The sequence below is a fragment of the Grampus griseus genome (assembly GCF_964374135.1).
Source record: "Grampus griseus genome assembly, chromosome: 12".
Classification (NCBI taxonomy): domain Eukaryota; kingdom Metazoa; phylum Chordata; class Mammalia; order Artiodactyla; family Delphinidae; genus Grampus; species Grampus griseus.
In genome coordinates this window covers 24,610,436-24,635,219 of record NC_139006.1, presented here as the reverse complement: position 1 = coordinate 24,635,219, position 24,784 = coordinate 24,610,436, and the positions used below count along the sequence as shown (strand labels likewise).

Sequence of the window (24,784 nt, the reverse complement as noted above, 5' to 3'; positions counted from 1 at the left end):
CGCGCGGGCCGAGCAGCACGCTGACACCTGAGTCACAGATCACTGAGAAAGGAACGTGCTGTTTTGAGCTGTAACTCTGGAAACTGTGAGAAGCACGCACAACAGTGTGCGTACAGGAGGAAGGCGCAACGGGCAGGGCCTCCCCCAGGGCCCCCTCCCCGTTTGGCTCGCCCTCCGTGGCCTCCTCCACGACTCCTCTTCCCAGCCCCGCACCCCGGCGCCCCTCCTGCCGCACACGTCTGGGGTGCTCGGGCACCAGGATGGAACCCCAGTCCCTCGGTCTGCGTTCAGGGCCTCCCTGGTCCTGAGGGTGTGCTCAGCCTGGGGGCCAGCTGTGGCCCCGTTCTCCCCGACGCCTCCCTGGCACCCGGTTCTGACTCTACCCACTTGGTGCTGTGGGTCACAGGGTTGGGCCCCGTCCTCGTGTGGTCCACTGGGCCCTGGGGTGAAGGAAGCTGGGGCAGCTTTGGAGTCACCGGACTCTGCCCATCATGCCTTGCCTTGCCATGACTTCCACCAGCCTGACGCAGACATCCTCTCGCTGCGAGCCGGGGAGGCCACCCACCTCACACAGGGGATGGGGCCCTGGACAGGCGACTCCCAGGGCTGGGTGAGGACCCCGTGTCTGCACCAACCCCAGCGCTCCCCCAGCAGGAGGCCCTCCACGCCCTCAGCTCTGCAGCTGCTCCTCCCAGGAGAAAATACCCCACGACTGCTTGCCTGCGATGCCACCCAGGGCTCTGGTGCCCACCCAGCTCTCTCCAGGAGCTGCTCACAGTGAGAAACATCGTGTACAGAGATGACACAGAGCAGACGATTCCCACCAGAGGCCTGGGCAGCGGTGGCGATCCCATGCTCGGGAACGGGCAGGGACCAGTGATTTGTAACAGCACACGTCAGACCCTGGGAGGCAGCCGGACAGTCCCCAGGGTGTCGCGCAAGTCATTTCTCAGCCATTTGCAGAGAAAGCTCCTCCTTGGACACGTCCGAATACACTCAACCTCACCGAACAGACTGGACTCTCCCCAGGGGCTGCAGCTCGTGACCCCCCTCTGAGGGGCTTCCAGCTTGCTGCTCGGAGACTGGAATCTTTGCTAAGTGCCAAGCTCAGTGGTGGAGGCCTTTACCCTGAGCACAACCGCCACGTGACAGCACCCGTGGTGGCCTGGACCAGACCGGCTCCTGGAACATCCTGAGGAGGCCCGGGCTGGGGCGCGAAGGGGAGCCTCGGCCCCGGTCCCCCATGAAGGCTCCCCTGAGTTACGAAAGGGCAGGCGTCCCTGTTATGGGTACAGATTTGCGGCCTGGGGTTCGCTCTCACCACCAGGGCTCGCTGAACCTTGGACAAGTCCTTTCTCCTCTCCCGGCCTCAGTGTCCTCATCTGTAAAATGGGGACGATCACGGCACCCAGCACCAGGACTGCTGCAGGAGCAACACAGTGTTGGTTTGAGAGGAACCAGGTTTGCTGGGCCTTGGCCTGTGGCTGCCTTCCCAGCAGACAGTCTGCATGCCACTCACTGCCGGCGCCCTGGCACTGGGGTGACCTCATCTCCTCTTGTCCAAGACCTGCCCCCCTCCCCACCGGCACAGAGCCTCTGTGGGAGGTGGGATGGAGAGGGAGGGGGCCGGACTCTGCAGACCTGGCTCAGCTGCCATCCTGAGCCCCCAGGGCCACCAGCACCTCCCTCCAGGCTGCTGGCTCCCAGCTCTGCCTGGTTCCTCTGCTCTGGGGGCTCCATAACTGCTCAGCCTGGAGACCCAACGGCTGCCCAGAACCTGTGACACCCACTCAGCCCCTCGCTCACTGCTGCAGGGGCACAGGACAGCACCGATTGCCAGGCGAGCACCCATTTCCTTGATCTAATAGGCCAAGAGGGCTGCCTTTGGCTTCCTCGCGGGCTGGCCGGCGGGCACTGGCCCCAAATGTGGACGCCCAAGTCCAGCCCTGCACTCTGCAAAAGGGGAGCACGGGTTCCCCAACAGGCAAGGGAGCCACCTGAACGCTGACTGCTCGGCTCGCCCTGGGCACAGCAGAGGCTCCAGTCCCAGACCTCATAAAGTGCTGGTGATGTCAAGGTTTCAGCCCTTCCCAGAACCGGCCCAAACCCCAGGGCCCGGGAGACCCGGAAACCCCAGCCCGCCGGCACGCCAGCAACCTTCACCGCTAGGCCCGCACCCCCCGCCCCTCCTCAGCCTCCGTGGGCAGAGGCGCTCCAGGCGCCCTTCTGGGTGTGAGGAGGACGGAGGAGAGGTGAGTTTGTGGAGTGGCCAACGAGGGCCAGAACCCCTGCTCTGCCAGCCGCCAGCTCCTGTTTGTCTGAGGCTCAGTTTCCTCACCCGTACAGCACGGTCTGTTAGGGATCCTGCTCACGAGGCTGGGGGCTAAAACGTGACGCTTCTGGGAAGTTGAGCCTCCATACCGGGCACCCGTGACCAGAGCGGCCGTCACGGCATGACTCAGAGATGAAAGGGGAGGTGGCCTGGAGCAGGGGCCCTGTGAGGCTAGGACGAGGCAACGGGAAGCCAGCCACGGCCAAGGCCTGGGGCCGCAGCGGGCAGCCGGCGGGGGAAGAGGATGCAGCAGGGCTGGGCCGTGGCGCTGGCTCGGCTCTGTCCCGCCCTGGGACTCAGGTTGCTCGTCCCTAACACGAGTTCTCAGTTCCGTTTCGGCCTGGGAAGCCCAGGTCCGCCTGTTGTAGGAGCGCCTGGAGTGTTTGTTCTTGAGAACTGCGAATTTACCTTTAAACGCTGGAAGCAGAGCTGGGAGGCCGGGCTGAGGACATGAATGAGCTCCATTCACCACGATGGTGCCAGCCCTGAGGCTCAGCCTCCAGGCCCCGCCCGGGCAACGGTGCCAGGCTCCACGGGCGCCGAGGGCGGGACCGGGCAGCGAGGCCTCCTGGCAGCACCCTGGCTGCATGGGCCAAGGGGGAGGGTCCAGCCGGGGCTGGGTATCGAGCTGGCACCTTCACAAGGTAACAGCCAAGCCTCTGCTCCCTCTGTGGTGGTGTGGCTCGAGGGGTGCGGAGGCGCGGCTGACCCAGCGAGCGGCACATCCCAGAGGGAAGTCTGGGGTCGTCCTCTGTGCGGTGCTGACTGCCCTCCCCACCTCCACTGCCCGGGAGGCAGGTGAGGCCCGGAGCCCTGTGCTCCGGGCCTGGTGGGTGGGAGGAGCCCCCGAGACCTCCCTGGCCCAGCCTGAGCCCTGCCGGGGGAGCCGGGCTTGGACATCCCCAGCCTTCTCCAGCGGGGAGAGGGCGAGTGGGCCCTACCGTGACACCCAGGTCCCGAGGTCCGGGCAGGTGCACAGGGGTGGGGGTGGTGGGGACTGTGTTAGATGCACCTGCAACTGTGGAAAGGTGTGAAGATGGGATTGCACCTCCAGAGTAAAACCCCTCCGAGGACGGCACTGGTCGCTCAGGGAAATAGCTTATTCTTTGTCGCCAAAGAAGTGGGGGGCTGGTCGTTGTGGGTGAGAGAGGGGTGTCTTTATCTTCATGCAAAGCTGCAGAGAAGTCTAGTGTGGCCTGGGGGTGCTCAGGGGGCCCTGCTGGGAGGTGCCTTGGGCTCCGCGGGGAAGAGGCCGGGCCCAGCCCTCAGGCTGCCCCGTGGCTCGAAGCCCTGAGCCCCCCACTCGCCCACCGAGGGTCCTTATCCTTCCGGAGCCTATTTCCCTTTTGGGGCTCCAGCTTGTCTCGGGTCGTGGGGGTGGCTCAGGGGAGCAAGGCCCTGGCTTGCGTCTGCCCTTAGGCTGCGGGGTGCAGGCAGGAGGGCTCCCTGGGAACAGGGTGGGGTGGCAAGCAGCAGTGCAACAGCCCCAGACTGAGCTGGAGGCCTCGGGCAGCGAGGCAGCATGGCCGCGCTGTCCTGGCAGAAGCCCAGTGCAGAGCCGGTGCGGGAGATGACTCAGACCTCCACTCACGCCCGCAGGGATGGGAATGGGACGTTCGGGCCTCCCCAGGCAGCCCTGGCTCCCCACTGTCACCAGAATCTGTGTTTCTCCACACACACACACCCCCACCCCCAGTATCGCGTCCCTCATTGGAAGTGTTTGCAGGAGGGCAGGGCCTGTGTGCTTGACTCACCCAGGCCTGGATGGAGTCACTACAGCCCTGTGCAGACAAGAGAGCAGATGTGGTGGTGGTCCAGCGCCCACAGGGAGATGCAGGCGAGAAGGCCTCAGAGCTGCCCTCTGCGCTGGCCAGCGCAGGAGTGGGGCAGCCCCTCGGGCCCTTCCTAACACTGAGAGTCTGTGACAGCAGCTGCTCCCCTCCCTTGGTTGAGCTTATACTCAGACACTCAGCATGCAGTTTCCATGGCAACCGGGGAGGAAGCCTCCACCCTCGGGCCTCGTACAGCAGCACAGCAACACAGACCGAAGGCAGGAGACGCTCCATCTTTGAGCTGGGCCAGGTGTCCCTCTCCACAGGGGCACACAGGCCCAGCCCTGGCTGGCTGGCCAGACCACACTGTCCATCACTGTCTACTTCTTGGGAGTGGGGGAGGGCCTCCAGGTGTTGAGGGTATCTCACTCTCCCTGGCCGGCAGGGCAGTGGGCAGGGAAGAGGGGAGGTCCTTCTGGTACCGGCTCCTGCCTGCAGTGCCCTGGGTGGGTGGCACTCCCAGTGGGAGGGGCGGGGGTGGGACTGTTACCGAAGGATGGTGCCTCGCCCTCGACAGCTGCCCCTGGAGGCTCTGGGCCTTGCTCCTCCTCTGCGCGGAGGCTGCTGTGATGTGCAGAGAGAGGTCCAGCTCTCTGCTCCTCTCAGAGCAGTGGCTGTGAGGGCTTCTCCCCACATCCCCGTTTATGGATGTGGAAATGGGGGCTGTGAGGGCCAGCCTGGCCTGCCCAGGCCCCTCTGCCCCAAGGAGAGCTTCCGATGGCCACAGCCACCCCTTGGTCCTTGCCATCCCCATGCGGCTCCTGGCCTCAGGCAACGGGGAGGTGCCTGGGGACAGAGCTGGATGACCGGGGTCAAGTCCAGACCAACCTGGTTAGCGCTCCTCACTTCTTCCTCCCACAAGCCTAAGTGCTGACCGCGCCAGAATGGAGAATTGATTAATGAGGCTAATGGATCGATGAGCCCCTGACTGTCCCCGGGGCTCATCTGCACGGGCGGCACAGAGTGGGTGGTGCCGCAGCCTGTGCGGGGGCAACAGGGCGAGCTGGGGGTGCTGCCGCCCACCCCCTGCTCTCTCTGGGGTGGGCAGCGTTCCCCCTCGGCTGCCCAGGGTCAGTGCACCCATTCCTCAAGTCTGGGCCCTCGAGCCCACGGAGCCACACTGCCCCTGCACCCTGTGGGCCCTCGGGACACCCAGGCCAAGATCGACTGGCACGGCCCTGCCGCACAGGCAGCTCACTCCCCGTGCCCCTCCTGCCGCCGCCTTCCCCTCCACCAGGCACAGCCACGGCGCTTCTCGGCACCCCGTCCCCCTTCCAGTCCCTCAGCATGTTCCTACCCCACCCTCTCGTGTCCCTGGGACCTCAGAGGCCTCCCAGTGCAGGCCCTGATCCCCTACTCTGACCCTTGGCACCAGACGCCCACTCAACCAGCCCCACCCCCCATCTTCTGTCTAACCCCCTTTCTCCCTGGCTCACTTCAGCTTTAGGGCTCCCTGGGTGATGTGAGTGGGTCAGGCTGAAAGGAGTGGGGGCCTGAGCGAGGAGCCCTGAGGCAGCCCCACCCCAAGCCCCCATGGCTGCCTCGGCTGGCCTTGGACTTGACCTCACCCAAGAGTCTCAGGTCCTGCCGACCAGGAGACGGCAGTTATTCTGGGCTGTCGGGAAGTGAGTCACGGTAGAAACGTGGTCGACAGGCAGTGACAGGAAGCTGGAGGCCCAGCATCCCTACCACCGACACCGGCGTCCAAGATCCAAGCCCGGCCTCGCCCGGCACCTTTCCCTGGACGTCAAGCAGTCACCCTCGGAAACAGAGAGAAGCAAGGGGCAATCCTGGCTTAAGAGAACTGAGGCCCTAGGGGCGGACACGTGTGCACTGACCACCCAGTGCCAAGCCAGCAAGCTGGGGCAGGTGGCATGGAGGGAGGGCACTGTCTGGCTGCCTCTGCCAGGGGAGGCAGTACCCACGAGTGGACACAACCCCCCGACAGAGGCCAGGGTCCCGGAGTCGGGCCATCGGCTCTACCTGCAACTGTCCAGTTGACGGCACCTCCAGCCACACCTGGAATCTCCTTCCCACCTCTCCCTGCCTCTGCTCCGTGTCTCTGCAACCTGGGGTCACTTCGCTGCCCTGTGCATAGCCCTCCAGCAGCTCCCATCCCAGCGGGGTGACCCAGCACCTTCTGCCTGGCCCCAACTCATCCCCGCGTGGGGCCTTCACCAGGCTGTCCTCCCCTGGGTCCCGGCGGAGGGGTGGGCTCTCAAGGGCATCCCTGAGCCTCCCTGAAGTAGCCAGTCGCCAGCTGGAACCCTTCTGTTGATTTGCTGTGGCTTTGAGCACCACCACCCGGTCTGCGGGGGCTGCTCTCTCCAGCGCCCGGCAGGGTGAGTGGTCTGCTGGCCGCGGGGCCACGGCAGGCAGGGCTGGATGGTGCGGGATGTAGGTGGTCGGTAAGGCGGCCGTGTGCAGGGGTTACAGTGAGAGGACGCCGGGCGTCGCGTGTCCTGCCTGTCCAGGTGGTCGGACCTGGCCACTGGGGAGGGGCCTGCCTGCGCCCCCAGCCTCCCCTCCTCCCAACCAGGACCCTGACACTTGGCAGCGCCGGGCCTCCCCCGCTCCCCGCAGCAGGCTCCGTGCCGTCCTGGCCCTTCGCCGGCAGTGGCCTGTGTCCCTTCTCGCCTCAGCGCCATCGTGGAGCAAAACGAGGGTAAAAAGGGTTTACAGGCAGGTGCCCTTCTGGCTTTAAAACCATCAGGAACCCCCTGACCCGCCGGGGATGAAGGCTCGGGGTTCATCTTCCTCCCCCAAACTCCGGGGTTTGTGCGGCGACCCCAGAACCGACTCCACTGTGTGTCCCCGTCGGTGCCCCAGCTCCTGCTGCCCTGACCCCTGGCCTCCGCGCCACCTGCAGACGAGCAGCCCGAGGGGCCGCGGAAGTCGCGGCCAGAGTGTGGAAATTAGCGAGCAGCACAGAGGAATTAGTGCTTGGGGCGGTGCATCTCGCGCCCCACAGTCCTGGTGCTCACAGCCCTTGGCCCCCCTCCCCAGGCACGAGAAGGGGGCTCAGCAAAGGACAACCGCCTCTCGCCTCCCAGGGGCCAGCTTGCTGCAGCCCAGGTGGGGGCAGGAGGAGGCTCAGCCCTGCAGGCCTTGGGCCAGTGACAGATGGGGCTTCACTGGGGTGGGCGTGTGTTCCGACGGGTCCAGAGGTCAGAGGCACCGTTTGTCCGCTGCCCCCCATCGAGTGACAGCTGTGGCGCTCGTAGTAACAGCGCCGGCCAGGCCCGCCACTTCAAACAGTAGGGCTGTTTAAACAAGATAACAGGCTGCGGGGAAGCTGTGCTCGGGCCCTAATGGCCTGAAACCCATCCTGAACCTGCCAGGAACAGCGGAAGCTCAGCCTCGGGCCACCTCGCCTGACGCCACCTGTCCCCACCCCAAGCTCAGCACCCACCTTCTCCAGGCAGCCTGTTTGTGGGTCCCCAGTCTCCCAAAGTATACGGCTCAGAGGGGGCTAGGGTGACCCAGAGTAGTAGCAAGTGTGGCAGCCCGCCTGGGGCTTAGAGGTTTGTGTGCAGGGTCCGTGACAGCACCTGAGGCCCAGCCTCTTTTCCCTGCCCTCGTCCTCCCACCCGGACATCTGCCCCCGGAGAGGAAGGACCGCGCCCTGGGCCCCACCGTTTCCCCACAGTGCCCGGCACGGGGCTGGGACCGGGGTGTGTCAGGACGAGTGTGCTCCACCGAGCGCCCCCCTTCCACTGACACAGCCATGCTGTCCCCGGCGTGCTGCGAGTTCTCAGGAGCCAGACAGCCCAGATGGACCAGAGGTGGACACATGATGACCCCGGGGCCACACAGGCAGGTCACTGCCCCACCCCAGCACCAAAACACGCTCATGCCCTGGCTGGGGACTTTGCCCACCTGACCGAGCTGTCCCCTGGGAGTCTGTGTGGCCAGCCAGCCCCTGCACCCCAAACACACATCATTCTTCTGCTCTCTGCTCTCACTGAGACTCAGAATCAATGACCGACAGGATCTCAGAGCCAGAAAGGACCATTCCTGATCCCACAGGCGTCCCGTAGAGCCCCGGGCAGGTGGGACGAGGGCAGTGGGCATCTCGTAACTTTGGATGGGGGGGGGGACTAAGTTAGAATTGACTCCCAGCTTCCCAAGGCCACACTTGGAGCACTTGCTCTGCAAGGGCTGGAGCTCCTGTGTCCTGCTCCCAGCTCCCCATGTCATGCCCAGGCCCAGGGAGGAAGGCTGGCAGCCTAGGATGAGGTCCGGGCTCTGGGTCCCACCTCCCCCCACCTCATCCGCCCACCTCCCCCCACCTCCAACCGCTCCTGCTCCCAGGGAGGATGTGTCTTCTAAAGCCCCAGTCCTTCCAGTCCTTTTCAGCTTCAGCTGAAATGAGAACTGTTTTCTATTTGTTTTTGTGTTAAATCTTGCTGGCTTGATCCAAGCCCCCCTGCTGTCAGTCACTGACGGGAAATTAGCAAACAGCATGATGCAAGTGCGCGCAGGCCTGGCCTGGCTTGCAGACCATCACTGCCACCACGGGAGGCAACGGCAGTGCAAACAGCCCTCCTGGGACCAGACTGAGGACCCCCTGGGCCCCAACACCCTTGCCTAACACTGTTCAGCAAGATGGAGCTTCTGCACCCCTGGGCACAGCCCTGGGCCACCCCTCCTGCAGGAAAGGCTGGAGAGCCATGGGCAGCAGGTGGCCAGTTCCTGCAGGGACACGAGAAGCTGGGGACAGGGCGGGGGGGGGTGGGTAGACATCTCAGTGGGGAACCTCTGCTTGTGGCCAATCAAGATGGATTTCAGAAATGCTCATCCTTAGGAAGTAATATTTGGGCCACTGCTGCCCGTTATAACCCTGGCTTCTCCATCAGCAGGGGGTCGGGGCTGGGCAAGGGCAGTCTTCCGGGGTCTCAGCTCCATTGAGAAACTGATCAAAGTGACAGAGCCTCTCTCAGGAAGGATGCCTACACGTGCTGTGCAGCCATACATTCGGGACGCGGTTTAGGGAATTCCGCAGGACCTGGGACCACGGCAGGGCCCTCGAGCCTGGGAACACTGCTCCTACCTGTGGAGCACCTGGCGCTTTATCCTGCCCCAGATGCTGTCAGTGTGGCTGACATACCCCACACCCTGCTAGGTACTCGGTGGCTGACAGCGTTCTCCCGGTGCTCGCCCTGGCCAGCACTGTCCAAGCCTCTCAGCCCCCTTTGCAGGTGAAGCGGGGGGATGAAGAAGCTGGGTGGGGCCCTGCTTCTGGTTCCTAAGTCCTTGTCTTCGCGTCACTGCCTCTTGAGTGGGTCCTCGAAACCTCACCCCCCCCCCCCAGCTGTGACCACCCGTATCACTCCCAGGGCTGGGCCAGCCCATCCCCCCAGACTGGCAGTACGGCAGGAGACACCAGGCCACGGGGTCACAGCAGCTGTGCCTGGGGACAGAGCACTGGGCAGGAGCAGGAACAAGGTTCGGGGGAAGGGCGTGCCAGAGGCCGGCTGGTCAGCAGCTCATGGCTGTGGTCTCACTGAATCCAGGCTGGAGTCACATGCAGTGTCTCCATCCATGTCCTCCACAACCATTGGGGACAGTAGGTTTCCCACCCCCATGGGCTCCTTGCTGTCCAGAAGAGACCTCCTGCCCTCCCTGGGCCCCACACCACTGCAGCAGGGGCTGGGATGCCCCGGGAGGAACATGTGCTGTGTCAGGGCTGGTGGTGCCCAATGCCAGGTCCCCTGGTCAGCTGTGCTACAAAAGGCCAGCCTGCTAGGTCTGGGCATCAGAGGAGAGCGTGGTGACAGTTCTGCCCAGCGCCTCCTCTGTCCTGGTTCAGTGTGGTCTCTGGCCTTGGTGACGCCACATCCTGATGCCCCAGGCTGTGCTGGGGGTGGGACTTGGCACCGGGACCTGGCCCAGGTGGCCCAGCTCTCCATGGCCCCCCAAAACCCCTCGGTACTGAGAGGCACTTGCAGTCTGGCTCTGGGAAGCCTGAGCAGGAATGGGGAGTGGGGGGCTGGGTGGTTGTCTCTTGTGAGAAGAACAGGAAATGGCAGGAGGGCACTGTGTTCCCCGCAGGCCTGTGTGATTCCCATAGCCTTCCCAGCCACCAAACCAGGCAGGGTGGCCCAGGCCACAGGGGAGGCCACGGGGCTGACCAGGGTCTAAGCTCCACTGCTGGGCATCCCCCTCCATCGGAGCGCCAGCCCCAGAGTCCCAGGCCCTGCAGGCACCAAGCACAGGCGCCTGGCAGATGTCAGAACTGCATCCTGTCCTTGAGCCATGGATCTGTCGTCTGGCTTTGCAGACAAGGGAGCCACAACTGGACCAGCTTGTCCAGCTGAGGACACACAGGACTGGGGCTGCATGTGGCTGGCCCCCTCTCGCCTCCTGAGGTCCTGTCTTTGGGCAGATGAGGCTGAAAGAGGAGCCGAGGGGGCGTCCCTGGAGCCGGCAGGCAGTAAACAAAGGGCCGGGGTGGGAAGCCGCCCAAGAACTACAGGTTGCCCCAGTCAGCTGTTCCAGACTGTTCTTTCCCCAGCGGCTGGTAGTTGGCTACAGAGCTGGTTTCCTGGAGCCTGAGACACAGGCCCAGAGGCTATGGCTTCTGGGGAACACGGAGCTGTGCCATGTGGCTTGGAGGCTCTGGGCCTCCTCAGCCAGGACGCCGTCAGCCTTCCCAGGGTCACCGAAGGCCCGAAAAGGTGTGTGGGTCTGTGGCCTGGGGCTGGCCTCAGCAGAAACCTCAGGACATGAGGCCCAGGGCCTCTGGGTGACTGTGGTTTTATTCATGAAATTAGAGCAAACACATGAGCTCAGAAGACACCAACTAGGGGTGATGAAGACAGGGTCAGGGTGAGCTGTGGCCCAGGTTCCCGGGCCAGCCTGAGTCGGGTCTCTGGATCTGAGGACATGTGTCCAGTGGGGAGCCACGTGCAGGGAACAGGGCCACCTTCTGCTCTATCCGGGGGGCCCCCCTCAGATGACCATGCTCCCTTCCCTAGCGGACTGTATTCAGATCTACCAAAACACTAGACTGTCAGAGCCAGAGGGGCCTGCGGGGGGGCGGGGGCGGTCCCCGAGTTCCGTTAGCACAGAAGCCTTTCTCGGTGTTGTTCAGGCCAGTTGTCTGTGCTGGTTACCGAGGGTCCCCCGTGGTCTCAGCCAGCTCCCTGGAGCCTGTTCTTGCGAAGTGGAGAAGTTGTTTTTCAGTTCTCAGATTATAGAAATCCCTTAAAACAATAATAATCTGCGTCTTAAAAACCTCTCTGGGTTCTGACGTGTGCGTAAGGAGTGGGGCTAATGCGCTCAGGAAATTAACTAACCCGCCGGCCTGGGCGCTGAGTGGGATGCGGGCTGGGGAGGTCCCTCTGCCCTGAAGCTCCTGGTAAGTGCGGGATACAGATGTTCCGCGGGGTGCAGGGACATTGAGAAGAGCAGATCACCTGGCAGAGAGGATGTGCGCAGACATGGGAGCTGCAGAGGCCCCGATGAGCCCTGGCAGCAACGTCTACCCCAGGCGGTGCTGGGAGTGGGGCTTGGCACCCGGGACCTCGCCCAGCTGGCCCAGCTCTCCATGGCCCCCCAAACCCCTCGGTCCTGCCTCTGTGGGCCGCCCCCACAGGCCCCACGACGCAGGCTGGACGCGCAAGGTCGAGCCCAGATTACCATCCCCACCTTCATCCCAATCTGTCCAGGCCCTGCTCCCTTCTCCCCTGCAAGGCGGTCTCTAGGGCAGGAGGCCCCCTGGGGTTCTCTGGACCCAGAGAGCTGCTGCACTGGGGTGCCTCGGGGCCAGCCACAGCCAGCATGGGGCCAGCGGATGTGGGTACTGGGGGAGCCACTCTAGCCTCCAGGGGTTGCTCAATGCGGTCCCCATATGACCTCAGGGGAGGAAGGGCCACAGTCGCCTCTGTCCCTCACTGCTTCCTGAACAAGCCCCATGGGGCCTGTCCTCAGGCGGGGACCCGGGAGGCCCGGCTGGAGCAGATTCGCACGTGAGTCCAACATGCTGACAGAGACATGGCAGAACCAGCCGGCTCCAGGCTGCTCCCCTGTGCAGAGGCTTGATTCTCGTGAATCTGCCCGGGGAGAGCATGAAGCCATCTGGCAGATGACCATTCGCAAGCAGGACGAACGTGAACAGAAAAGACAGGTGTGGTCACAGGGCCAGAGCAGGGAGGCGCTGGGGGGTCACAGAGGAGGCTGACAGCTCTTTAAAAGGATGCAGTCAGTGAACACTGTCATTCACCGATGAATGAGCCTGACGGGCAGGCCCTTCCAGCCCGGGCCCGGGGGTCACCGGCTGCAGGAGGCTGGTGAATAACATCTGGCTGGGGTGGGGGCCGGCTGTAGAGGCTGCCAACTTCCATGGTGTCATTACTCTCACCTGGCTGATTTTAAGCTACCAACATCATGTCAAACAGCTCACAAACTTCTTAAAAACGGAAAAATTGGCACTTGTGAGCTGGTGCTGGCCAGCCACTGCCCTCCAGTGGATGGGTGTGCTGTGCAGGTGGGGGCCAGCGCTGCCCACAGAGCGCCAATGGCGCCCCCCTCCTCCCTCCCAGGGCTGGTCCGTGACCTGGCAAGAGGCTGACCCCAACCTGCCTATGGGGGAAGGATCGCAGCCTCAGATCTGAGGGACACATGGACACCCCCATGCAGATTCCACCAGGGCATGTGGCAAAAGCTGTCGTGTGGGAGAGGTGGAGCGTGGACGGGGTGGGGGGGCACGTCCCACCTGCTCCTCTGTGTCCAGTGACAGCCTGTGCCTGGGGTGGGGGGGGCGCTCTAGTGACGTGGCAGGAGGTGGCCACCATGGAGGGGCGGGCACACAAGGATCTCAGGGTGAGGAGCGGGGCTGGAGGGAGGCCACACTGAGTGGCAGGTGGCCTGGCTGTCCTTCTGTCCTTCCGTCTAGCTGACCTCTGATGGAGGACCTATTCTGGGCACGAGCTGAGCACAAAGGGAGCAGGAAGCAGGAGCCCTTGGGAATGCCCAGTGTGACAGGGCAGGGAGAACGGAGGAAGTTGCCATAGAGAGGGGCCTTGTGCTCGGCTGCCCTGGGAGCAGGGGAGGGCCAGCTGCGGCTGCTGCCTCTCCACCCACCCTCCCCCTCGCCCACACGAGGCTCAGGGCCCACAGAGGGGAGGACCACATGGCCTCAGCCCCCTTAGGGCTGAGACAAGGGCCAGGCAGTGGAGCGAGGAACCCGGCTAGTGCCAGGGCCGGAGGAGCCCGCACAGAGGTGGGTACTGTTCACAAGCGCCGGCAGCGGCTCTGGGCCACCAACGATCCGGCTGTGAGTGCACACCTGGCCCCCTCGAGCCGCCACATGTCTCCAACACTTGGGAGGGGTAACAGGCCATAGAGAAAAAGGGCTGGGCTGAGCCTGGAGGGGGACGCCAGCGCGGGGAGCGCTCGGGGCCAGCTGAGCCCTGTGCTCGCTGCACCCGGTGTGAGAGGCCGTGGTGGCCCTGCCGGGGGCCTGGCCCTCTAGCTGCCTTTGCCTCCTGGCTCTGGTCCAGGAGGCCTCTGCTGTCCCAGGGGCAGCGTGGTTTGCAGAGGTCAAAGGTGCATGTGGCCCTGGCACATCACGAGACCAGAAGGAGCTGCTGGGGAGACCAGTGCCTGGTGGGGGAGGCTGGTGGCCTCTGGCGGGTCAATGGCACGCTTCTCTGGCTCTGTCCCGAGTCCCCACGGCACGGTTCCTGGAACTATGTCCTCCACCGGGTCGGGAGCAGGAGGCAGAGTGGGGACCTGCTCTGCTGGAGCTCCCTGTGGTCCCGCCACTGAAGGGGTGGGGGCTGCTGGGCCAGTGCCAGCCCTGATGGCCACTCAAGTTCCCCGAATCCTGCTCCCTGCCCCCACCCTGGGACCCATGATGAGTGATATCTGGGCCTCAGTGTCCTCATCTGCAAAGCTGGCTGGTTAAGGGCACTAAAGGGTACGTCAGGTCCCTTCCTAATCTAAGCCGGGTATCATCCACCTCTTGCATCTCCCACCTGTAACCACGTCCTTTGCACAAATGCCACCCCCTCTGTCACCAGCAGGTGACGGTCAGTTTTGCCGCAGACCCAGGCAGCACCATTTCGTGACACAGTGCCGTTCATCGTTACCACTGAAACGTGCTCCCTTTTTGGGCTGAATGACAAAGCACACTACCTGTAGGACAGCCTGGAGCAGCGCCCCTCCTCGGGCACACTGCACACACACGTTAAGGCCTGCGGCTGCACCCAGCAGGGGCACGGCAGGTATACAACAGGCGCACGGCAGGTATACAACAGGCGCACGGCAGGCCTGCTGACAGCTTCACCAGGAAAGGGCAGTGAGCGGGCCGCTGAGGGTGCTCCCGTGAGAACACTGACACCTCACAGCTGCCTCGTCCTCCCCTTCTGAAGGACCCCCCCACCATGCAGAGGCCATGGGTCCATCAGCAGGTGCGCTGGGCTGAGGCTGGGTGGCAGGTTGACAGCAGGGTGCTGGGGTCCCACCTGCCAGGTACTGAAGGGGGGGGGCTTCAGGGGCTGCCTTGTGGGGTGGGCGCCCAGGCGGGCCATGGCTGAGTTCCTCATCTTTCTTTACCCTGGGAAGAGGCCACGAGCCAGGCGGAGAAGGAAGTGGCTCCCCAAAGGGCGGGTGGGGCAGGGCAGCCTGCCTTGGCCCCAGGCAGCAGGTGTGGCTCGAGGAGGGCCCATGGCTGCGTGAGCTCGGACTGTGACCTGTCCTCCCACCTGTGATGGGGACCCTGGGCATGGCTGCCGCCCCACAGGACCCACCAGGTGACGCGTGACTGGGCTGTGCTCTGGCCTCCTGTGCTGCCTGGACAGCCCCGCATGGGGACAGTGAAGGCCCCCTGGTGTCTGCAGGACTGCAAGGGGGGATGGGCCCTAGGCAGGCCAAGGACCCATTAAATCCTCCTGGGACGAGGGCCCGGAATCGTCACCAAGGCTGAGCACAGCTCCTGGGATCTGCTGGTTGCCATGGTCCACAGACGCCTGGAATCTGCCCCCTGCCCAGGGGCTGCCCTGCACGTGCCGCAGCCCTCCATGCCCTCTGCGCCCAGGGGCCTTGACGTCACCCTTGGGAACGCGCTGACGCGTCACCCTTGGGAACACGCTTGACCAGCGGGCAAGTGGGGGTGGGGCAGGGACTCCTCTACCAGGTGCAGGGAGTGGCAGGGGTGGGGTGGGAGGAAGCCACAGGCGCTGAGCGGGGAGGAGCTCCGAGGAGCCGTGTCCGGAGCCTGGCACCAGGCCCCGGGAGCCTCTGGTTTCTCCTGGCCACCTGGCCTCTGCCAGGGCCCTTGGAAAGGAGAAGACAGGGTGGCAGCCCAGTCCCAGCCCCTCCGCAGTGCTTGCCTCCCCCAAGCACGGAGAGGCGGGCTGGGCTTTCCCCAGGTGGCAGTCAGACCACCTCGTGCGCCGGCGGCGGTAGGACTCATGGCTGGTATTGTCTCTGCTCAGCAGAGTTTGTTCTTCATCGAGACACTGCTGGTAGAGCATGAAAGGTCAGAACCACTTGGAATCCAGTGAATTTCCAGCCTTGCTTGAGTTTCTCATCAAGAATCTCCTTTTCTGGTGAACAACCACCTCCCCAGGCCTGCCGAGTCCAGGTGGTGGGCAGGCAGGGGGCGTGGGCCTGGCCGCTGGCCTCTCCCCTCAGGAAATACTGTGATGGCCCCAGAGCCTAGCTGCTTTCAGGAGGAGGACGTACGGGCCTCACAGAGAAACCTCCGCAGGGGCCGCCCGTCCACCCAGTCATCGACGTGACCCAGCCAGGCGGCTACCTGCTCGCACACAACGGGGCCACTGTAATGAGCAACGGTGATGGAGGGGTGTGCGGGCACTGGGCAGGGGTGACGCCTGACATAAGACCTGGAGGACAGGGCAAGCGGGCAAGGGACGAGGGGCAGGGGACAGGGTGGCCACGTGCTAAAGGCTGGAGAGCTCGGAGCACGTGGGAGTGAGCCGAGCCTGCGAGGCCAGAGCAGAGAGGAGAAGGGCTGTGGGCCGCGGCGACAGTGGGCGGAGCTGGGAGGGCCTCAGGCAGAAGCCCTGGCCTGGGGCCCATCTTTGAGGACACTTGGGCCACTTGGGCCGCCAACCCGTCACAGGCTCTGAGCAGGAAGGGCAGCCACATGCCTCCATGAAACACGGGACCCATGCGGGGACCAGGCTCCTTGCCCCCATGACCCGGCACACCTGTGGGCGCAGACACGGCAGGCAGGATGTGCCAGCAGACAGTCTGGGAGCCCACCCAGCACCGAGGGAATTCACCACGCCCGTCCTGGAGATGACAGATGTGGCCCCCAGGGGCCTCCGAGCACAGGCCACCACCAGCCTCAGGACACAGCCGAAAACAGGCAGGCACCCGGAGAGCGAGACGGCTGGAGCCCAGGTGGCTGCAGACCTGCCCAGGCACCCCGCTTCGCCTCAGGGCCTGGTCGGCCCCAAGCCCTCTGCCCACGGTGATGCCTCATCGAGCAGCCTGACCTCGCTCCTCCGCTGCCCAGACCACACGTGGCCCTCAAGTGGGGGCGGGAGGAAGAGGGACAAGACTCTGGGGGACAGTGTTGGGAGCAAGACGGGCTGGCCCACAGGGAGCTGCAGACTGTCCAGGCCCATGCTACTGGGACACGGCTCTGCCTCCTGTCTCCGTGGCCTCCTACAGCTGCTCCCCCTTCTCCACCAGACTGGGCCTCCGTGCAAACCTGAAGAGTGTCGCATACCCTTCTCTACTCGGAAAGCCAGTCAGGTGCCCAGCACAGTGGCCACCACCTGCAGCCCGCAGAGTTCCTGGGGCTGCAGCCCAAAATTAGGACTCCCTGCTGAACCCAACGAATAAAGTCATCACCTGCCTAAAAAGACCGGGTGTCCCTTCCTTGCATCGCCCCGTCGCCTGGTCCCCTCATTTCCCAGCATGAAGGATCCCCCTCAAGAACATCATTACCCCTTCCCCTAGGTCCCTGCCAGCTTGCCACCTCCCCGAGCCCCTGGCACCCCGCCCAACACACTTACAGCTCCTTTGCAGGCTCCCTGTTTGCCCCCATGCCCCCCCACCCTCAGGATCAAAGACCTCTTAAGGGCAGATGCCAGGTCTTTGCTCGGTGCCTGCCTGGCACAGACCCTCTGCTGTGGGGCGGCCCCAGCCACACCCACCCCTATCCGTCTGAGCGGCCTCCACCACCACCACTCCTGGGTGCCCTGGGAGACTGCAGCACCCGTGCCTGGGCCTCCTGCCTCGGTTGGGCCTGCAGTGCACTGCCCACCCTCTTCTTGCCAGGGGCCTGGCTCCCACCTGCCGGCAGCTCCCCGCAAGCCTCCACTGGCTCAGCACCGGGTCCAGGTTGTCCCTCAGCACCTCTTGCACTGCACCCACCTCTGGGGTCTCCCTGCCACGTGACTCTGAGCTCCCAGCCCACAAGGTGGTTCTCAGCCTGGGAAGAGGGCCTGAAGGAATTACCACCCCTACCTGACCCCTGGGGATTAAACCTCAGAAAAGGTTCTTAACCCTGTGGCTGACGGACTCTCAGGACCCAGACAGGGTTGCGGCGCCGACGTTCCTGGGACGGAGCACGGTGCCCAGCTGGTGGGAGCCGCTGCATTTACTGAACTGCCACACGGACCAACAACCGGATGCCCGGCCTGTGCCATGTCCTGTAGGGCAGCCAGACTCTCTCTTGCCTCCAGGGTCACTCCCTGTGCACCTGGCCGCACTCAACCTCACCTGCGGCGAAGCCCCTCGTGGTGCCAGCTTCCCCTCCCCCACCCCCAGGTGGCCAACACGCTCTGGGAGCCGAGGAGCAGGCCCTGCTCAGCAGAGAGCTGGCCCTCTGCACCCCGAGAGCATCAGGCATGGGGTGTGCAGTCTGCTCGCAGCACCTAGGTGAGGCCACCTGGGCCTGTGAGCACCACGAGGGCAGTGCTGTCTGCAGCCAGTGAGGGTGGCATAGCACAGAGGGTATCCCTGCCCGGTGGAACCCAGGGTGGGGTTAGAGTGGAGCTGGGGACCCCCCAGCTGGGGCGGCCACCGAGAGCTGCCCTCCAGGCAGACGTCCTGACAGCAGGCGCTACCCTGAGGTCCTCGCTGGAGCCGCCCTGGCCCCCCTTGGACAGCAGCCACTCCCCTCCCGCCCTGGACACAGCCAGGATCCCGCCGGCTCCCACGTGGCAGCAACGAGCAGAAGAAGAGCCCAGTCACTCACTCACCGTCTGGTTGTCCTCGTAGAGCTTCAGGTCGTAGCCACTAAGCTCCACGCAGAAGATGATGGCGGTGACGCCCTCAAAGCAGTGGATCCACTTTTTGCGCTCTGACCTCTGCCCGCCCACGTCCACCATCTTGAAGGTGAGCTCCTTGAAGGTGAACTTGTTCTCCACGATGCCCGTGGTCATGTCCCGGGAGCGCAGGATGTCCTCCACGGTGGGCACGTAGTCGGGCGCGGCGATGCGCTCCAGGTCGTTCAGGTAGTAGGCCGCGTTGTCCTCCAGGTGGTACTCGCTGGAGCGGCCGAAGCAGGCCTGCGCCCCGGGGTCGGCCCACAGCCGCCGCATGACACCCAGCAGCTCAGGTGTGATCTCGCCCTTGCTCTCGGCGGGGCCCGTCAGCGCGAACAGCTGCACGGCGTCGTAGGCGCGGTCGGGGTTGTGGAAGTCGATCTTGAGCGCGGCCAGGGCACGGATGATGCGGGTCAGCGAGTCGATGGCGTTGTAGATGATGAGCGGCTTGTACTCCTTGCAGGCCTCCAGGTTGAAGCCGCCGCTGTGGATGATCTTCATCTGCTTCACGATGGTGCTCTTGCCCGAGTTGCTGGTGCCCAGAAGGAGCAGCTTGATCTCGCGGCGCTGCCGCTGGCTCTCCGAACGCAGGTGGCGGTCAATTCGCCGGGACCGCCGTGCTGCCTCTTTCTCCTCTGAGCTTTGCCGACATCCCATGGTCCGGCAGCGGCGGGCCCAGACGTGGAGCACGGGATGGGGCGCCTCTCCCGGTGGCCACCGAGCGGGGGAGCTGAGACTCGAGGCAGGTGCGCCCAGTGGATGGGAGCCGGTGCCCTGGAGCGCTCAGTGTGGGTGGGGGGGCGAGGCCATGCCCCACTGCAGCCCTTGCCCTGGCGCCTCCTCTCTAGCTGGCATGGCTCTTGCGCTGTGGGAGGCGGCTGAGCCCTCCCTCAGGGACACTCCACCTCCCAGGGCCACCGCGGGGCCAGATGCGCCGCAGTCATTCCCTGTCCTCCTGACGGTGGGAAGCCGTCTGGTCGCTGGTTGCTGGGGTGATGCTGCCGAGTGTGGCTGGAGGGCTGGCTGCCAGTAAGGATGTCACGGGCTCTCCCTGTGGTCCCCCTGCCTTGGGCATCCGCCTTCACCTGCCAACAAGGGAACAGCATGAGCCTCCTCCCACCGCAGGCTGGGTGGGCAGGGAAGCCCTGGATGGCGGGAAGCGGCCTGGGGAATGATGAATCAGAGTCCCCCCCCCCCCCAGTGGAGCTCAAACCCCAGCAAAACATGCCTGACCGCCACCCTGCACCCCTCCCGCCGGCCAGCTGGCCTGAAGCTGGCGCTCAAGGAAAGAGTGCCCACAGCTAGGCCAGGACCAGGCCTGAGGGTCTTCAGAGGGGAGAGAGCACAGCGACCCGCCACTCTGCCCTGCCCACCCGGACCCGGCGACCTCACCCACGCCGAGCCTCAGACCTCCGTCTGGTGGTGGTTAGGACTCCATGTGGTGGTTCCGGACCCTCTCCTGCAGCTGCTGGCGCTGCACCCACATGTTTACCATGGGGTCCCAGACCAGGGTAACTGGGTGCTACCGACTCTTACCACCTCCCGGGAGTGGGGCCACTCCTGCTCTCTCCAGGGCAGGGGCTCTCAAATGGGCAGGGCGGTGGCCAGGTGTGGGCGGCAGGACAGGCCAGAGAGTAATGCAAGGCCATCGGGAAACAGCAAGTCCAGGGCAAGGCAGGGGCGGCCCAGAGGCTACCTGGTCCCAGGCCAAGCCTTTCAGGTCCCCTGCCCCCGCTGGTCAATAAGGAGCAGCTGTGCTCACACCTGGTGCAGGGCCTCAGCACCAGCTCTCTGCCAGCCCCCTGTTGACCCGGAAGTCTGGTCTGCATGCTCCTCCCAGGGCTCCCCCGACCACCTGCAGCAGCTGGGCTGGGTCCTTCCCACCAGGGCATCCCCAGAGCTCAGCCTCTGCCCCTTCCTGGGAGCCCAGGACGGCACCCCTCTCACCCCATCCACACAGCCTCTGTCCCTGCCTGGCTGCCTGCCCCCTGCAGCACCCCCATCTTGCCATGGTCAGCATCCACCCTCTAATGCCCCCGTTCTCCCCACAGCAGGCCCTGGGTGGGAAGGACCCCGAGTCTTGTCCATGTCCTCCTACCTGCCCGTCACTCTCCCAGCCGCCTCCATGCCTGCCAGTCCCCGCCATCCTGCCCTGGAGCTGACCCCGAGCCCGTTCTCTCCCTGGGCTCCCCCTGCCGCTCGGGGGGACCCTGATGCACCCCACTGCTCTCAGGGTGGCGAGTGTCAGCCCAGCTGTGTGGCCGGGCCCATGACCCCCGTCTCAGAGCCTGTCCCTCACTGATCACAGCGCACCCAGAGCTGGTCCCCAAGAGGTAAAGTGGCCGGCACAGAGCCTGGTACCCAGCCAGTGCTCCCCCCACCCCCATCACCTGTGAGCGCCCCCCATTCTGCCACCTGGGCCTCCACCCTGTCCTGCCCCGCCCTCCGCGGCAGCACTTGGGCCCGGCACACAGCAGGTGCCCGGTCGGCAAGGGGGGAGGGGTTCAGCCTTGGGGCGCTGAGTGTCTCCTGCTTCGCCGCAGCCCCACAGCCCACGGTGGGGGATGTGTACCAGGAGACGTCTCTGCTGAGAGCAGCGACTAAACGGCTGGTCATTCAGCACAGCCCCAGCAAGGATGGCGATCACGCTTAGAACAGAAGCCCCGAGATGACCCCCCTCCGGGAACGGGGTGGGTGCTCTCGAGCGAGTGTCGTAGGACGATGCATATAGGACACAGGCAGCACACACACCCACAGGCACGTGCCCCCCAACACACACATGCGTGCACGTACTGTGTGAGCAGAGGTCTGCGAAGTTATTTTCCAAGCAGCAATGAGCTCTATGTTGTGAAATTACAAGGGATTTGTGCATTTTACCATGTTTCCTATACTTCCCTCATGAACTGTGTCATAAGAAAGGTTTACAGACAAGAGTCCCGCCAGGGACTTGCCCTGGACCATAAGTATGTGCGACAGGGACCCAGTGGTTGCTCCCTGGTCCCTGCTGATGACCCAGCCCTGCCCTCGGCCGGCAGCCCCGGACATCTGGCTCCAGCCCAGCGTCTGCCCAGGGCCCCCAGTGCCCAGCCTCCTGAAGGCGATGCTGGCTACACTGGGGGAACTGCATGTTGACATTTCCGTTTTTCTCAGTTTTGTGTCTTAAAGTCTCAGGTACAGGCAGGCCCCAAGTGGCCAATTCTCCCTCAGCTGATCAGCGACAGGGACAAAGGTCACCCAGGAGAGCAGGTCCCTCCCGTTGTCTGGGGCCCCCAGAGACAAGCAGGCCCCCAGGCGCTGGGTCTCCCTGTGGTGACCCGTCTCTCGGAACATAGTTTAACCCGGGCAGGTGACACGGCATGGGGTCCAGCGGGCCTGTCCCCTGCCTCCGTGCAGGGCTGCACCTGAACAGACTGAACCGTCGGCCGCGTCCTCGCAAGCGCCGCACACGACCCCCCGCACCCAACCCCATGCAGCCTGGGGAGCCCACCCTCCACCTGGCTCTGGCATGGGACCCCTGCCTGCTCCTCACGGGCCAGCTCAGGCCCTCGTGGCCACCAGCGGGCACCCCACCTCTCCCTACCACGCCCGTCCCTTCTCTGGTCTCTCCCACCAGACTGAGGCCCTTACCAAACACCACATACAAAAATTAACTTAACATGGATCAAAGACCTAATATTGTAAGACTCTTAGGAAAAAGCGTAGGGCAAAAGCTGCCTGACACTGGGCTTGGCACTGATTTCTCGGATAAGACACCAAAGGTACAGGCAACAAAAGAAAAAACAAACTGGATTTCATGAAAATTTTAAACTTTTGTGCACCAAAAGACAGTATCAGCAGGTAAAGAGGCAATCCATGGAATGGAAGAAGACATCTGCAAATTGTATACCTGATAAGGGATTAATATCTAGAATATAGAGACAACTCCTAAAATTCAACAAAAAACCCAACATGATTCAAAACTGGGCGAAGGACTTGAATGGACATGCACAATGAAGATACATGAATGGCCAATAAGAACGTGAAAAGATGTTCATCACTAATTACTAGAGAAATGCAAACCAAAACCACACTAAGATACCACCTCACACCTATAAGGATGGCTACTATTGAAAAAATCCCAGAAAACAGTGAATACTGACGAGACATGAAGAAACTGGAACCCTTGCGCACTGTTGGTGGGAAGGTAAAATGCTGCAGCTACTATGGAAAACAGTATGGAGGTTTCTCACAAAAATAAAAACAGAACCACATGATCCAGTAATTCCACCTCTGGGTACCTACCCAAAAGAATTGAAAGCAGGGTCTCAAAGAAATTTTTGTACACCCATGTTCATAACAGTATTATCCACAACAGCTAAGAAGCAGAAGCAACTCGTGTCCACTGACAGACAAATGGACAAACAAAATGTGATAAAAATATATACGGGAATGTTATTCAGCCTTAAAAAGGAAGGAAATTCTGACACCTGCCACAACATGGATGAGCCTTGGGGACATTATGCTCAGTGAAACAGGCCCGGCACAAAAGGACAAATACCGCAGGATTCTAATTACGTAAGGTCCTTAGAGCAGTCAGGTTCGTAGGGACAGAAAGTAGATGGTGCCAGGGGCTGGGGAGCTGTTGCTTAATAGGGTCAGAGTCTCAGTTTGGGAAGATGAAAAGGTTCTGAAGATGATGGTGGTCACGGTTGCACAACGACGTGAATGTACTTAACGCCACTAAACTGTACCATTTAAAAATGGTTAAAATGGTAAATTTTGTTATTTGTATTTTAACACACCCATGAGAAAAGTTGGGCTGGCCATGTGGTCCTTGACCAGTGCAGCCACAGGGCAACGGAGGAGTATATGGGAATCGTGGCTGGGGGCAACTGTGCGTGTCGGGCCAAGTCTGGGAGCCAACTGCCACCTATGGGGTGGTGGAGCCTGGGGCTGTGCGCGGACACAGGGAGGGGGGTCTGTGAGCAGGGGGACCTTGGGACAGCCCCACCCCCTCGGAGGCTCCTGCCAGTTCGATCTCTTTGGGTCTGACTGGGCTTTCCTGGACCCCTGAGGACGTCCCCAGTCAGCCCTGAGGCACAGGGCCAAGGGCAGGACAACCACATCATTCCCTGGCCAGTAACTGTTCATGAGTCCCCAGGTCCCGACACCCAGGATGCCCCACCACAGTGCTGTTGGGTCTGGCTGGAAATCACTGAGGAGTGGGGGAGGGAGGGGCACTCGTGGTGGGGGGGCAGGGGTGCCATGGCGTGACCGGGGAACCGAAGGAAGGCAGGGTGGCTGGACCGAGACAGACGAGAGAGGCACAGGGAGAGAGGAGGGGGCGGGCCGGCCAGAGGAGCCCCCAGCGCGGGTGCACATCCGTGTTGTGGTCGCATGCCTGTAGATCCGTGCCTGTGTCCGTGTGCAGGACGGCACACGTGTGCACACACTGGTGTACGTAGTGCCTGCGTGCAGATCCATGTACGTGTGTGTAGAGAGGTGCACATGCACATCTGTGCCGCTGCACATGGCATGTGGGGAACAGGCATGCACGTGGAGGAGTCAGGGCTCTGTCACTCAGTTACTTACTGGGCCAGCCGGCGGTGATGGAGGGGGGCCACTGCTGAAGACCCTTGACGGAGAAGGGTGGGCATCAGACCAAATGTAGCAAGTGAGCAGTGGTGAGGGAGGGGCCCAGTTCCAGAGAGTGGGGTGGGGTGGGGGAGGGGGCGATGCAGGCTGCACAGGTTGTGGGGCCGGCGTCTGGGAAGGAGGTGGTGAGGAAAGTGGGACTGCGGGTGCAAAGGCCCTGAGATGGGGACGTGCCTGGCATCAGAGGGACAGCAGGGATGCTGGAGGCTGGTGCCGAGAGTGAGGGGCCGGCCTCTTCCCTGAGTCAGGCGTGAACAGCAACCCTGGACCGGGAAGGCTCTGCACGCAGCAGTCCAGGGGACGGGGCTGTGGTTGGGTTCAGGGCGCCCCAGGGTCTGGCCCCAGGGCGGGAGGGGGGCTGTTCTTCGAGAGGGGACGCTGGGGAGAAGCGGCAGGTGCACCCCTGGCAGGCTCGGTCTACACATGTGGACCCACGGGGGCCCCCCAGCAGCTGTGGGGAGAAACTGGGTCCTTTGAGGGTCTTGACAAGCTCCATCACAGCCCCTCATAGGCTTCCCGGACTCACTGACCTGCCTATCTGTGGACCCCAAGGCTGCAAGGGCAGGACCCCAAACCCAGAGCCCACTCAGCAGCCCTGTGGCTGAAACCTGCTCTCCTTCCTGTGGTCTCAGGCACATACTTCCCTTCAAAACCTCCCTGCCCTACCCCCGACCCCCAACCCCGGACCCCGGCTCACCGCCTGGCAGGCCCACTTGCCCTCCTGTCACACT

The 24,784-nt window shown here is 63.4% G+C and overlaps 2 protein-coding genes across 2 annotated transcripts in view; one reads left to right on the top strand and one right to left on the bottom strand.

Annotated features, from left to right (window-relative positions):
• Positions 1 to 24,784, top strand: part of RSPH14 (radial spoke head 14 homolog) — a gene marked incomplete at both ends in the record, with an annotated part of 60,895 nt that overhangs the window by 13,978 nt on the left and 22,133 nt on the right. The window lies entirely within an intron of this gene.
• Positions 1 to 24,784, bottom strand: part of GNAZ (G protein subunit alpha z) — a 41,009-nt gene that overhangs the window by 2,934 nt on the left and 13,291 nt on the right. The window contains exon 2 of the mRNA XM_082667971.1: positions 18,354 to 19,504. Within this exon, the coding sequence (XP_082524097.1) occupies positions 18,354 to 19,076 (723 nt within the window). The 5' untranslated portion in view covers positions 19,077 to 19,504. The remainder of the gene's footprint in view (positions 1 to 18,353; positions 19,505 to 24,784) is intronic.